Source organism: Electrophorus electricus, chromosome 7, assembly GCF_041902795.1.
Source record: "Electrophorus electricus isolate QZ-2024a chromosome 7, ASM4190279v1, whole genome shotgun sequence".
Lineage (NCBI taxonomy): Eukaryota > Metazoa > Chordata > Actinopteri > Gymnotiformes > Gymnotidae > Electrophorus > Electrophorus electricus.
Window position 1 is genome coordinate 26,547,767 of NC_137503.1, and position 16,366 is coordinate 26,564,132.

At 38.4% G+C, this 16,366-nt stretch overlaps 1 protein-coding gene across 2 annotated transcripts in view; it reads left to right on the forward strand.

The window, feature by feature from the left end:
• Positions 1-15,052, forward strand: part of prima1 (proline rich membrane anchor 1) — a 25,113-nt gene extending 10,061 nt beyond the window's left edge. The window contains exons 3-5 of one of the 2 annotated variants that reach the window (XM_035523991.2): positions 2,702-2,834; positions 12,793-12,854; positions 12,964-15,052. In XM_035523991.2, coding sequence (XP_035379884.1) covers positions 2,702-2,834; positions 12,793-12,854; positions 12,964-12,977 — 209 coding nt within the window. In that variant the 3' untranslated portion in view covers positions 12,978-15,052. Of the gene's footprint in view, positions 1-2,701; positions 2,835-12,792 lie in introns of both variants that reach the window. The other variant, XM_026998917.3, reaches the window with a different exon arrangement.
• Positions 15,053-16,366: the final 1,314 nt, after the last annotated feature.

Here is a 16,366-nt window from a genome sequence, read left to right on the forward strand (position 1 = left end):
AACTGTAGAACTGTGACCTTGCCTAAGAGCTCTAATCAATCAACAGAATGCAAAACAACATCACTCAATAGCATATAGCATTTGCACCACCCCAGAGTAAACATTTGTCAAGAAGTTTCAAATGACTTCAATAGTAATGCATCCTCTTAGAGAGTCTTTCATTAAGAGAAGTTGTCTCAGAGCACGTCCACTGTTTGTTTTGTTATACCTGGCGATCTGTCAGCCTTCTCATTCTGAAATTAGTTTTGGCTATGCAATCCAGAGCTATATAATGCCATTAAACTGGAGAGCAGGTATAAAAATAGCCTAATCTAATAGGCCTGGCTCTCCTGTTGCCATTGTGGTATATGCCTGCTTCTCCTTAATCACTTTAATTCAGATTTCCCTCCCTGTGTAGTATGCACACTTTCTACATAAGGTCACGTGTTGTAAAGGTATTTTTTAAACTAAAACATTGTTTTCATCTGTGGGGTACTGTCATTTTACAACGTATTCATTTTGATGGCTGGATGATTTGCCATGCAAGGAAGTCATCATTTAAGAACCCCCTAAAATATATCTAAAGTGTGTTTATCTAAACACAAAAAGGATCTTTATTGTTTTACTCGTCTCAAGGTTAAGATTTTAAACATTTTTACAATATTTTATAATACCTGAGGAGTCAGAGATGGACAGATTGTGGGGATCAAGGTTGCTGTTCTGACCAAAGACTATTCTAAGTTACCCTCCAAGGCTTTTAGAGTAATTTGTCTTGTCCCAATTATTTCCTTAACAACCAAAAATACATGAATACATTTCTTAACCATTTTTATGCTCTTTTTAGAGAGATCTACTCTGGGTTTTTATTGTAGCCAGTTGTCCACGCCATCATCATGCCAGGGGGAGACCTCCTCTAACATACAGGGATCCTGCCATCTTTTCAAAAAGGCATCTAAAGGAGAATTGTCACTATCTGAGTCTGTCACTGTATAGGCTTATGCTTAAAAAGCACAGAATCTGTCCTATAATGGCTGACTCTGCATTTCTATCATTCATCAGTGGAGAGATGATCAAACAAAGCTATAACTCCCTCTATAGCTTTCTCACACACACTTTCCCTTCCCTGGAGGTGCAAGAGGACCCAATTACTGAGGTCACTTGAGCTAGACACTTCTCCAGTGGGCCATGCGGTGTGTTTGTCTTTGGTGGTGGCAGCAGGCACAATGGCCCCCACTTAGGTTGTGGGGTCGTGTGACGTCATCCCACGTCTCCTAGGCCACTGTTGTACTCTCCACACAATGCCATCCAATTCACTCCTCTCTCTGGGCCATTGACCTGGGATGATACACACACCTGAGGAGGGCACATCCAGGCAGAGGAGTTCTGTTTTGTTAGGAAGAGAGGAGGAACACAGATTAGGAATAGAGGAGGAAGACAGGTTAGGAAGGTGACAGATGGCTACATGGTCCAGCCTGCCAATGCCACACTGCTCCTCTCCTCAGATCCAACATTTACACAACGACATGTTCACAAACTAAAGGACTGTGTGGAACTATGAAACCTTTGTCTCTGAGGTTGTCTCATGGATTCAGCAACTTGCTGCACCATCTGAAGACTTTCTATTTATTGTTTTCTTCTTTATCTTCTTATTCACTAAATATGCTGAGGCAAAGCCTTTGACCAATATGAGAGTCACACGCTGGTAATTTCTTCATGCATGTGTTTCTGTTCATTCAATCAGTGAGATTTGCAAATATCAATCAGGATGACAAAGAGCAGAGCTCGATGTATGAATTGGCTATGCATGGGAGCGGGTTTACTCTTCTGGATTGTGCATGGGTGAATGTCTCAGGAATTCTGCTGAAATGGTGTTTAATTTGTGTCAGTTGTGCATATTTTAATGCAGGTCCTCAGATGAGGCCCGACCTGCTTTTGGGTGGAGCACTTGTGTTGGAATTGCAATGGTTGAAAGCAGTTGTACATCAGATATTTGAACGCAGTGATCGGCATTGAAAGCAAAGATTTGCTTACATTGACAGAGTTTTAGCAACATTATTGACAATATGCAGCAGTTTATGACTCAGTTGCTAGTTCTTTATGAAATGACAACTAAGGCAGAGCTAAAATACAGCAATAACAGCTCCGCAATATAGAGACTAAGGCTTTGTGGAAGCGTTTTGTATGAAATTACCCTTTTGTTAGTGCTTTCAGTGAGTAGATAACAAATCCTGTCAGTCCCAGGTAGCATTCTTCTGGCTTTAATGGACTACTGCATATCTGTGTGGTGAATGCTGATGAGGTGTAGAAAATGCAGAATCTAGATTTCAGCACTGAGAAAGAGAGGGGGGAGGTGGGGAGGAGGGCCACGAGGGCATTTCATTTGCCTTCTCCCATACAGTTTTAGAAGTGCCATTAAAATCCATAGTCAATAGCTGTACGGTAGCACTACCACTACCCAAGCAGGGACAAACTCATCCAAACTTTAAAGTGGCACAGGAGGTATGGTGGAAGAGCACGAAGCATTAATACATCTCTGGGTGAGGTGGTGGTGTAATGAGCCAGGTGAAGCACCTCTCACATTGCTGATGATTAATGGAGTGGGTGCACTACCCTGCAGGCTGACCAAGTTTTACAGGTGAGAGAGATAACATGGCATGTATGAGCAAGTTCGGTTGCTCCTACTTCCCATTTTGGCCTTACTTTTTCTCTCTCTCTCCTTTAGTGGCTCCATCTACTGTGCCCCCTATGAAGCCGTGGGGAAGGGAGGCTGAGCTCTTGGTACTGGGCATAGTAAGCTGTGCATCAGTAGCCTTCCTTCTCCTGACCGGGATCATCTGCTACAAGGCTATTAAGAGGTAAGGCTTACTTAACCTCATTACTTTCAACATGTGATTTTTTTAAAAAGCAACTGTAAAAATGTATCCTGATCTAATGGATTACCTGGTTAGAGCTTTAAGTATATAAACATCCTCACAGAACTTGGATTATTTCAATTGTCACCCAGTGCTGGTAAGCCTATGTTGATTTTTTATAAACATTTCTCAGGCAGGTAATAAAAAAGTGATCAGCTTTGCGTAAATACAATTCACACACACTAGGTATCTAATTTTCTGGTTGACACACACACACTACATATTAGTATTTTACAATATTGTGTTATGTTAAATATTGCTTGGTCAATTTGCTGTAATTCCCTGTATAGTAAAGGTAGTTCTTTCTTCTGTCACTTCCTGTTACCTGAAGTGTCAAAAACAAACAAACTCAGCTTTGCTCTAGATTTGATTAACACTGGACAATTGTGCATGTAGTGGGCAACCAACAATTTGAAATCACATGGAACATTAATTACATTAATGAGTTTCACTTATGTTTTCAAAGTTTGCTCTACAAATCACAATTGATTACACATTGAAATTTGACAAGCTTTCACGTTGCATCATCTTATCAGAACAAATTAGGCCATTATAATCCGAAATTTGTCTGAGAGCATATCAAATATGTACAATTTGCAAGATGAAAAAAAGTGAAAGTCACAAAAACAGTGAATGTCTTTAGTTTTGCTAACCAGAACATTTGGAAAATAAAGTCTCAAATAAATATAAGCTAACTTGATCCAAGTTAGGATATCCAGGTGTGCAGGGATTCAAAGGCACATTTTAGTCTAGCTAGATGTTAACTTACAAGTGTCCTTTAGTTAACAGACTGAAAATGATATTGAAGACTAGATGCCTGAAGGACTCTGTTCCCTCAGCTTTTACCTCTGTGTGAGGTTAACAGGTCACACTGTCTGTTGTTCTTACTGGAGTTAATACAGTCTAGCCATGAAGATATTCATTCTTTTCATCACACTCCATTGCAGACTGATAAAATCTGAACTGCTGATTCCTAAACCAGTCATTATCTGTAAATAAATACTATATTTGCATTCACTCTCCATCTTCTTACACAGAGAACAGAATGCTGATGTTGTGGTTTCAGTTCTGGAGGGAGTACAGGGTTGGTGTTTCAGTTTCTGCTTGAGGGTGGTGTTACACTTGTGTGCATCGTACTCCTGGTGCTCTTTGAGGTGAGACGGAAAGGTAACGTTGCGTGACCTGTCAGCCTGCGCCACTCCTGGTAACAGAGACGTGTCGTCAGGGGAGAAGCTGAGAGGCCCTGTCAGATCAGCAATAGACAGCAGAATGGCCCCAGGCAGCCCAGATCACTCACGCAAGCAGCCAAAATAACAACCGGCTCCTAGGCCTTTTTTCATGTGCCCCTGGGTCCATTATTATGACAGTTGGATTAAAATGAAAGATTGATGAGTTCATTGTGAAATGATTTGTTTTCCTCAAGGCAGTGAAGTTTGTGGCTCTCAGTTAGCATCGGCTTGCTTGGGAGACGGCCAGGCAAATCACTGTGGGCCTAATTGCAAAACAAAGGTTTTTAACATAATCTTTAGTGATATACTATATAATCTGTTCCCATCTATACTGAGAAATAAAGGGAGTCAACTGTGTTAACTACCGGACTTAAACTAATATCAATCATATCAGTACTTCTGTGGTCAAATTCGACTTAGTTGCAGGCGGAAGAAGAAACACAACACACCATTTCTTTTGGCAAAGGGTGAAGTGTTTGGATAAAACAGAGATATGCCAGAGTCTGGAACTCAAAATTTGTTTTGAAATGTGTGCTTTGTTATAGAAATGAAATATGAAGTGTTTTACTTTGTGTTTTGTAGTCATGCTTTTTTGGATAATACTCAGACACGCTAAAGTGAGAGAGTCCAGATGATACAGGGTAACTAGATGACATCCAAACTAATGTTTACATGTGCATGTCTTGCTGAAATTAATCATTTATTTGTGCAATCTGTTGAGTATCCCCTTTTGGCTTTTAAACAGGCACATTATTACCTCCTCATGTTAGAGTAATTTGAAATAGAGAGCATGAATTCATATGTAATATGTTGTATTTTTTCCCAGAGAATTTAGTGAAAGAAAATCAACTCCCAATGGGTAACCCAGCTGGCATCTGTTTTCTTGCTAATGAGCTTTACCCTGTCTGCCAAAATGAAGAGAAGCATGTCTAGTGTTTCTTCTTATATACATGCAAACTCATCATTTATCCATATGCCAAATGACCGATGCAAACAGTGCTTCTTGAAACAGTCACTGCATCGTCCCAGTAAAGACTGAGATTATTACCCCAATCAGTGCTTTATGGCTTCTGTGCTCTGGAGCCTGGTGTGCATCATTTATTGTAATGAGTTTAATGGGATTAAACGCACTGGAGTGGAAAGCCAAAGCTTTTTTCTTTCCTTGAGTGGTTTATCAGAAAAGCAGATGACAGTGGAGAATTCAGTTTAAAGGGGCTTTCTAATAGCTAAACTCACAAACTCTGGGATTTTGGATTACTGACATATTTTTGAATATTTTCTGTCTTGGATATACCCCAGCCTATCACAGCATGCATGTTGGTGATGTAAGTGGAATATAGTGCTCTTTTTCCCTCCCCCTAAGATATGCTGAATATGCAGTACTATTACATTCTGCCACACAGTGTTACAATGAGCTCTGTGGCCTGAAATAACTTTTTGGGTGGACTACATTACATTTGAAAGGCAAATTAGGCTTAGCCTATTTTGGTACTGTGTTGTAGCTTTAGTGTCTTTAGAGAGGATGTCACTGCTAAAATGGTCCTGACTGTTTCAGTGTGCTCAGATGTTTTTGGTCTACAATATCATATTTTTCTCTAAAAGGGGTGTGTTTGATTTCTGACTTGGCTGCAAAATGATATAACTTTTATTTTCTTGATTGTCAACATTTACTTATTCAGTGAATAAAGAGCTGACCTATGATGACAGCAGGGCCATTTTGCTCTGTGGCAATCATTTCTTCTTGAGACTGTGTCATTTCCTCTCTCATTTATAATTGGGTGTCTGTATGCTTTAGTAATAACAAAGCAAAAAGGTTTTTGAGTGGAAAGGAGAGGGTTATATATGTCCCTGCAGCACCTCATATGTGGGCTTGTCATGCTAGTCATGCTATTGCCATTGTCTGAGGTAGATTGGGGGGATTCGGTGGGCTGTTGACTCTCCTGGAACAGAGCTTCTGGTTACCCACTGTCTTCTTCTGCAACTAATTTGTCAAAAAGACAGCAGCAAGGTGCTGCAGCAAAGAAACAGAGCATGTTGACATAGTAATTGAACACAGAACATGACAGATGTCACACTGTGCCTCTCAGTTACTGCATTTAAAGAACAAGCCTTTTTTGGCCCTGTTTGCTGTGTTGCTCTTGTTACCTCGGGTGTTTGACAGTGTCATTTAATGTCATGTTTATTTCCACAGAACAGGAGCTGAGCACATATTTGTGTTTGCTTCTTTAGACTTTCCTACTGACAAGAAATCAGAACACACAGTAGCACACTTTTAATCAATGCTCCTATTTGTTACTTAACAGTAAAATCTCCACTTTCTATTCTCACTCTGTCACATTATTTAAAACTCCCTGAGACAACCCAGAAACACCTCGTACTTCTAACATGGAAACAAGAGGCCAATCTCAGCTGACTTCCTCTCTGGTTTTAGTGGAGAGTGAGCACTCATTGCTGTACATTCCAAAGAGCCTGTGTGTGAAATATTTATTTCAGCCTGTGATGTTTTGCGTAGCCACCTGCCATGTGTGTACTACACAGTATGTATTATTGATGGCTCAGAAGCTCATGTGGGGGTGAGGCTATGCCTGTGTTAGGCTCTGCTCTGATATTCTGGGCCCCTTCTCAATGAGGAAGGCCTCTGTGCCATGCATGCTGTTCCCACAGGAGCTGGGTTTCACTCTCATGCCCAATGAATAGTCAGTCGGACAAAATGGTAACCCAGACAAGGAAGATAACTATATTGGGAGAGCATTGATTTAGATCAGACTACATGGTTAAATATTAGATTAACTGGAAAACATTTTGAAGACTTCGGATTCTTTCAACAGTACATTAGCAGAATCATAATTTATTCTATATATTTATTTATGTAATAGCTAATTTCCCACTTTGAAGGCCACTAATTGCAGGACATTCATGCAGTATGTGTTTACTTGCAAGTAGACTGCCTGGTTTACTTTTCTTTCTACTTCGATTTATCAGAGTCTCTTCCATTTATCACATTTATCCATTTATCTGTCTTCTAACATAGAATAAAGACCCACTTTTACTTGCATTGCTACAGAAAAGTATGTACTTTCTTTGTGTATATTCCTTCTGACAGAGTTCTAGCTTAATGGTATCCTGAGACTCGGGCCTAATATTCTAGTATAAGGATGTCTTTTGTGGAGACAACTAAGCACTACTGTAAGTTGCTCTCTGCTAAATGCTGTAGTTTTAAAAATAAATAAATTCATTTAAAAAAATAACCTGAACAAATTTATATTAGTTCCAGTTATCCTCATCACTCCTGTATGACCTGAGAATGCTAAGCACTCAGTTCTGCCATGCATTGCTAACGGCTGATCATTCTAAAGTCTTGCCCTCCAAAAATTCACAAACCAGAAATTGGTGATGAGCTTTTCAAAGCCAGGTTCTCTCTAGTGCCATTGCAGGTCAGTGAGAACAGGTGGTAAGAGCCACAGTCAAGGGGAGGAAGGGGGTGGGCCAAAGAATGGAGCGGGAGCAGCTGAGCCCAGGGTTGGTGGAGACAGAGCGGAAGCAGCTGAACCCCGAGGTGGTTGAGTCAGAGCGGGAGCAGCTGAGCCCCAGGGTGGAGTAGTGTTGGCTCACTGTCCAGCTGGCAGGGCATCAGTGCATGGAGCCTGGTGCAGCATAGTATGACAGTATGCAGCAAACGTGCAGCTCCCCAAGAGCCATAGCATTATACAAGGCTGGCAAAAAAAAAACACAGTTAGGCCTCCTGTCTCTGTACATCACTCTGGAGAAGCAGCAGATCTGTGAGTTAATGAAAATACATTATAAATATGTGATCCCATAGATTGTTTCTATGTATTCTGCCATTATAGTCTTAATTTGGTTGGCCCATTTGAATTGTCAGCGGTGCCGTGCTATCACTGTTGCTGGTTTTCCTGCCTCTTGCTATGCACTGTATAGCACTGTATTGGTCCATGAGACCAGTCCTGAGGAGCCACCTATAGTCTACACCAATGATTCAGAATCTGCCTAAGCCATTTTTAACAGTCCTACATAATTAATTGCAGTTTTCACAAACAAACATTTAAAAACCTGCAACCAAGGCAGTGGTATATAGAACACTGAATAATAAAAAGACTATCATAGTTATTCACAAGTGTACATGTAATTGTTATGTACTAGTGATGATGATGATGATGATGATGATGATAATGTATCATTGCATTGTCACTTCATATTCCGCACATAAAACACGTCTAAATGACATAAAACTATTACAATAACATACACTACCATCAAAGTAAAGTAATATAAAACACAACCACACACAGCTCCAGATCCCATAACAAGATAACCTGTTCAAAAAGTACAATTAAATACTGTTCATGAGACAAAGGTATAGGCAGAAACAGAACTATGCTGCAGTATCCTATACCGACTACCTGAGAGCAGCAGTTCCTTCATAACTCTTTCTACTCTAAATAGTCTCCACTTACTCACTGCAATCCCTTTTTATAAATATTTTATGTTTTCAATTAATAATCCATGACAGTTGTCAGGTATTTATACTCTTCCCCAGTTGCAATACAGTTGCAGCTGCTTGTTTGTCTGAGCCAAATCTAAAATCAATTTCCATTTCCTTCATTTTCTTAGCATTCAATTCAGAGATGTTGGTCCTGTGCTACAAAACAAATCTGTCAGTGTGCCTTCTATATCAGCTGTCATCCTAATAAATTAAACCCACAATTGCTGTGACAACAGAATATTTTCAGACTGAAAGATTGATATAAGTCCATATGTAATAAGTAGTGTATAAAGTGAATAAGACTGTTCAAATTGTGCTTCTCTGTAGTGCTCTCAAAATGGACGTAAGGCCATCACATAAGGGTATCACAGGGCGTAAGGCCATCACATAAGGGTATCACAGGGCGTAAGGCCATCACATAAGGGTATCACAGGGCGTAAGGCCGTCACATAAGGGTATCACAGGGCGTAAGGTCGTCACATAAGGGTATCACAGGGCGTAAGGCCATCACATAAGGGTATCACAGGGCGTAAGGCCATCACATAAGGGTATCACAGGGCGTAAGGCCGTCACATAAGGGTATCACAGGGCGTAAGGCCGTCACATAAGGGTATCACAGGGCGTAAGGCCGTCACATAAGGGTATCACAGGGCGTAAGGCCGTCACATAAGGGTATCATAGGGCGTAAGGCCATCACATAAGGGTATCACAGGGCGTAAGGCCATCACATAAGGGTATCACAGGGCGTAAGGCCATCACATAAGGGTATCACAGGGCGTAAGGCCATCACATAAGGGTATCACAGGGCGTAAGGCCATCACATAAGGGTATCACAGGGCGTAAGGTCGTCACATGTATTTTAGGAAAGCAATATGATACAAAATATTATATTCAGCATGTACATTAAAAGGTCCTCAGTTCCCCTCCCCTCCTATATACAGTTTGTTAGGGATTATAGAATACTTCAGGTTTATGACATACCTCACTGAGAATATGATTCAGTATTATTTTAAGTGCTTCATTATAACCAAAGTAAGGACAAGTGGACAATAGTCATTTAAAGTATGTTTAAATTCCGACCTCAGTGACCACAGCAACATCAGCGACCAGTGTGCTGGACTTTTGAATATGAGATTTATTTTCCTAATAGTCTGGTATATAGACTGGATAAATGATCTATAGAGACTAGTGTAGCTATATAATGTACATTATTATTGTGTTTCCAAAATAGGAGGGAGACACGCGCCCAAACATTTCTTAGAACTGGGCATTAATGGGACACTGAAATATAATCTGAGTGAATGAAACAAAGACAAATGCATTACTTTCACTGTTAAACGTATATAAAAAATAAAAAATGACATCTGTCCTTATATGTGTCATGATTGGTCACCCTCCTGGCGTCCCTGTTTCCTTGGTTTCCCAGTCATGTCTGTTTTCTTGTACTTCCTTGTTCCATTCCTTGGTTTAGTTTGCTTTACTCCTTGTCTGTTCCTTACTTCCAGTCCTTGTTTTGGTTCTCCTGGTTCCTATGTTCACCTATGTCTGGTTAGTGCTTAATTGTCTTGATTATTTAAGTCCTATGTTTGGTTCCCCATGTGTGGAGTCATTGTCGTTATTTGCATTCTGCCTCTCACCTCGTCCCTGCTAAAACATTACAATATGTCATTTGGTCCACATGCCCTGATCTGAAATATATTTTTATCAGCAATTAATTAATAGTGTGCTTTTTAGTCATTGATCCATCTACTGTATAGATTCACATTATACTGTTAAGTGGGGAGAGTTATACAACAATTTTAACTACCTTAATTGGACACATTATAAATGGTGCTTTCTGGTATATTTTTCAGATTTCTTGTTTTCACACCCTGCCTCTCTGGCCCTGAGAAATAAAATGAGGCAGAATTTTTTCCAAGTGTAAATCAGGTGACACCGGCGGGGGATGTGTTTAAGGAAAACCCAGCAGCCCCAGGACTTCTCCCATGTTTCCAAATGACTGATGTCACCTGCAGAGCAAAAGGATGGCCTCATCAGCCCTGCCCAAGGGACAGAGAATTTTTGGCACCCTGAGCTAGCACTTCTAAACATTCAGTCACTCTCTGTGAGGTTTATTTCTGTAAAATGTTTAGTTGACATGTATGAAGAAGCCCAGTTTATTGAAACTGATAAAGACTACATTGGTGGGGGGTGGGGGGGGTGTTCCCCTTCAAGTCATGCTTACACAAAATTACAAGTCAGAATGTGTAGACACAACATGTGTGTAGTGGAGTATATGAGCTAGATGCCATAGTTAGCATCACTGACATAGGTCTTGGTTTCCATGGTATCGCACTCTTCTGTACTCTTTTGTAGAGTCATTATCTCTCATTGACACCATGACAGATCCTACCAATAGCTTCTACTGCCATTGGTCATTTCCCAGTATCCTGCAATAAATCTGTAGATTCACTTTGTCCTGGGTGCCTGCTGGAAGTTAGACATATTAGCGCTTTCATGTTGTCCCAGACACAAAGGTTTGCTGGCTCTGCTGCAAACAAATTTAGAATGAATACTGAACTAAGACTGGCAAACGTAATGTTTTTGGTTTAACTAGTGAGTTACATCTACCATGTTACTGGCATCTGTGTATGTGTAACTGGAATAAAGAGGTTTATTTTAATGAGTCAAAGTCCAGTTTATGAAATTAGCCCTGGTCTCCAGACAGATCTCAGAGGACTGTTGTGCAGTAGAAGCAGCATTTGGAAAGGTCAGGTTGTTTTCTTTTTTTCATTTCAATTTTCATCCTTCTCGTCTTGCTGCCAAAATGAGGAATCACATCTCATTCAGACTGGAAGTAGCATTTACTTGTGTTTTTAGACATGTGTTCTCAAATGCATGCATATTTAAAAAAGGAATTCATATCACTAGCCTTTGTCTGAACACAGAAGAATGGAACTGGAGCAAAGCTTAGTTAGCCACTAAGCCACATAAATTAGCCATTAATCATTTATGATTATGATTAATTGCTATTTCAAGTGTCATTTCTTAAAATGCTTTAAATTAGGTCTTACTTTATCTCTCTCCCTTGAGATTTCCTTTGTTATCCTCTGTGTAGATACAAAGATTTGCAGTGATTTGCACCATCCTTTCCTCAGATATTCTTCAATGTCAGTTGTGACATGCTGCCCCATATAGGATTGTTCATCATACATGTCTCTGTTAGCAAGTGGTATTTATGTCAGGAGCACTCCAATGCTTTCTAGTTATTTTGGAACACTGATGTGATGAACAACATTTTGATTAATAATATATGTCTATTTGGACTTTTGATTATACAGCCTTTTACGGTGTGTCATACTAATTGGTTCTGGAAGCATTTGGCCAGATGCAAGACACACATCAAATGTGTAAGGAACACACCAAGCTGTTAGATAATAAAGCTCATGGAAAATTATTCACTCACACATTGACATTCTGTTTTGGCCTTCACTGGGAGCTACAAAGAAGCAGCAACCTTCAGACTACATTATCTATATCTATATATATCTATATATCTATATATATCTATATATCTATATATATATATATATCTATATATCTATATATATATATATATATATATATATATATATATATATATATATATATATATATATAATAAGCACAAATATATAATGTATAATGTATCCACTTCTATGTTATATGTGTTTATGTGTGTAACATACTGAATGCATAATGTTATGTATTTTGTTATGAATGTTATAAACAAAAATTATTTAAAAATTTATAATAACCATTTAAACCATTTAACCCTTTAGGTGTGGACAGTGGTAGCTCAGTGGTTAAGGTACTTGCCTTGTAATTGGAAGGTTGCTGGTTCATGTTGCCATGGTTGGGCCCCTGGGCAAGATCTTTAACCTTCAATTGCTCAGCTTATACTCATAATTGTAAGTCACTCTGGATAAAAGTGTCAGTCAAATGCCATAAATGTAAACATAGAATCAGGGGGAAGCCAGAGCCTTCCTTACAAACTTATACGTTTATTTCCCTTGATTTGAATTAATTTTTATTAAAATTTCTCCTTCAAAAATGGCAGAGAATGCTCTGCAGACATACAGATGTCTAAAGCATGCCAGAAGTCAGAAGGTGAATTGATGGAGGTCTTAAACCTTTTTTTTTTTCTGTACAGGAAACCACTCAGAAAAGAAGAGAACGGAACCAGCCGAGGAGAGTATGCCATGAGCTCTCGCTGTAAGCAGCAGGTTGTAGAGACCAACAGCACTGGAGTATAATGCCCATAACAGCGCTGAACCACTATAAACTTTCGTCGCACCACATCACTCCCATTTCTTTCCCACAGACTGGAGGGGTTAGAAGATGGATGAAACATACAGAAAGAACTTATGAAAACACTCGTAACCATGGCTCTGCTTGAGTGGAATATACTAATACTTTAAAAAAGCCCAAATGACAAATAAGTGCTGGTTGATGACTGACATGTGACAGTATCAGAAAGGTATGAAGAAAGCACGGATCCAAGAGACCCTTTAAGTTGGACTAGATGACAGCTGCCAGTATGATGACTCTAAAGCTGTCAGGTCCTGTGACACCTCAGAGCTCCCTTGGAGGACTACAAGTAAACACCAACAACCAATCAATCACATGCACTTTCTGTTGAATGCAATTGACGTCTTAAGACTTCTGCTCGCCCCTTTCTTTCTGTTTCTCTGCGATTTCCTCCCACCTCACCTCATGTAAAAAAAGAGGGCCATACTGCTTTGTAAGTTCTAGTACACTTTACATGGCCACACATCCAGATCAAGCAGATGCTATTTGTGCACTCAAGAGGAGCTCAAGAACATGCTTTTTTGTATAACTATGCAACTGGAAAGGACTGAAACCTAGTGATGTATGTTTAAGTTAGTATCATTCGCTGCTAATCAGCATTACAAACTGCTATTGCTGATCAAGCAGTGTGAGAGTTTCTGGCCAATTACTTGTTCTAATGGTAGTACTGTACATTTGAAACAGACTAATTCAGCTGTAACTTGCCCTCACTAAATATATCCGTAAATTAAAGACTGTTATTTAACTAGGGCTACGTAATGAAACAAAACCAAACCAACAATATCAAAATTTAAAATGTATAAAATGAGTTCTTTTTGCAATTCAATATTTGTTTGCCTTTGTATAGGTTATTGGAGTTACTTAAACTAAAACTCCAGAAGTTTTCGTGTTGCATTGTAACAAGCAGATGGTCATCAAAGATTTTTTTGAAATCACACAGTGAAAAAGAGAAATATTGTATGCATTATACAGTTTCTTACTATAAAGTAACATAAACCTTGGTATTCCTTAAAAACCAATATTATAAGAAATCATGTGCTAGGGAAGTTATACCTTGCTTTGTATACTTATTTGTTCCAAATTGGGGTGGGGGGGGGGTTGTTGGAGAGTCTACAATTTATTTATAGGGCATTTACCGGTCATTTTCTGTTAATACAAACTACTTTTAGTTACGAGCAATTTTGATTTACTAAGTCTAAAATATAAAAGTATTTTAGGCATAGATTACAGAGCAACAAGCACAGTGAATTACAATTTTTCATTCATAATGCAATATTTGTGCTATTTATTATTATATATTGAACATAACAGCCACCATTACTATCATATTAGTACTTGTTATTTTGTCTACAAAAGGTAATTGTTTGTATGTTATTTTGTTAGTTTAATTTCCTTTAGTTGCTTTCAGTAATGTTCTTATAAAACAGCCATTTGTTAGCATTTTTGTTACACTCATGGATTTTACTGCAAGATGCTGACTTTGGAGTTAACATTCATAGTTGCATGAAAGGGATGTTGATGCTTTTAAAAAAGTTTTTAAAAAATCACACACCTTATATTGCTCTTGTTGGATTTGACTAGATTAAAAAACCCAAAGATGTGATGTAATGATAGTGATGTAACTTTCCTATATAGTGCAATTCAACAGTGAATCATTGAGATTTTAAATGTTTATCTAACTCACCAAGTACATAATGCATACAACCATCTACACTGTTTCATTCTGTAGAATACACTCTTACAGCTATCTTATCCTCTTATAATATCCCTTCATCCATTAAGTGTATTCAAAAAATAAATGTGTATTATAATGAACAAAATTACATGGAATCATATTGCATGGATGTAAATATTATTTGCCTTCCTGACTGTATTGTGTACAGAGTAAGAAAAATATGTTTATAGGGATAAATATATGTTGATGTGGTATCAGAACATACTATGTGTTGCTGTTTGTCTGGAACAAGCCATTAATGTATATTGCAGTAATCAAAGGTTGTTGCACAATTTATGCATCACATATCAAAATGTTTAACATAATATATATTGTGCTTTGATCTAATTGCAACATGCTGGCTTTTGTAGTTTTAAATAAAATTATACTATTGAATCTTATCTAGTGTCATTTTTTTTTATTCTAATATAAGATACAAGTAACATAAATCCTGAATTATTAGTTAATGGTCTTATTACCATATATATATTATGAACTTAGAAACATATTTATAAAATTAAAAGTAGTATAAATTAATGACTTGATAATGCCTAAAATTATGCTTTCTTTTTGTGCTACTAGGTTTGAATCTTTGGACTGTTTTCAGTTTTATTAAAAGTCATCATTATGAAAAGAATTTCCATCTTGGATGATAATCATAATGTTCAGTTATCATCATGATGTATAGAGTATTCATATTTCATATCATATTTCATATATAAAATTGTTTTAAACATGCCATCTTAAAATTCCAGTGTTTTTAAAATATTTATTATTATACTGTGATATTAGTAGAGACATAGTAAATACTACTGTCTATCTGCCAATCCTTTCTAGAAATGTAATTTAGAGGAATAAATGCCAAGAAGCTATTTCCATAAAGAACACCGCATACTGTTTGATCTCATTTTCAGAGGATGGGTTTTACTTTAGTGTAGGTGAAGATGATGGATTGCCTGGAAAGGTTTGGCTTAAGTCAAGAGAAGCTCATATTCCACTTGTATTTGGAAGAACAGATTGCCAACTGGTTACTTTGTGTTGATAGTGTCAGTTATGTTGACAGTAACAAAGCTGCATGCCAGTTTTTGGCTTGATTTAGATTTTAATTCAAAGCTTAAACTCAGTTAAAACTAGCCTTGACATTAATTCACGCATTATTAATGCAATGTTGACATTGTTTTAGCTACATGGGACAGATTTATAAGAACATCAGTGAGGAAAAGACATTGAACCAGGTACACACAAGTTCTGTAATTGCCCTTGTCCTAACCAAATCCACAAGTCTCAAATGTTGAATCAGAAAACAGGATCACTGGCTCATAATTTTAATTTCAGATATGCATTGTCAGTTCATCAATATCTATACAGTGATACTGCAAATGCATTGCTGTAGATAATAGAGGAAGAGCTATAGTGTTTAGTTGGCAGAGGCTAGAAGAGTTTTTGCCAACCTCCCTGTCAGACGTGCCATTTGAAGATAATGCCATTAGATGGCCGGGGCCATTTGGAACGCTGATGCGGCACTACAGTCCACCAAGACTGGGCTTGCACGGGAACAAAGCCATCCCAACAGCCTGCAAATCGCTCAGGATGAGCGGGAATAGAGAGATTGCAGACTTCCTTTTGGGTCCAGAAAGCTTCTGGATAAACAGCTCACCCTGATGAGACTGTGATAAGTGGTGCAGGCTGGATGCTGGATATC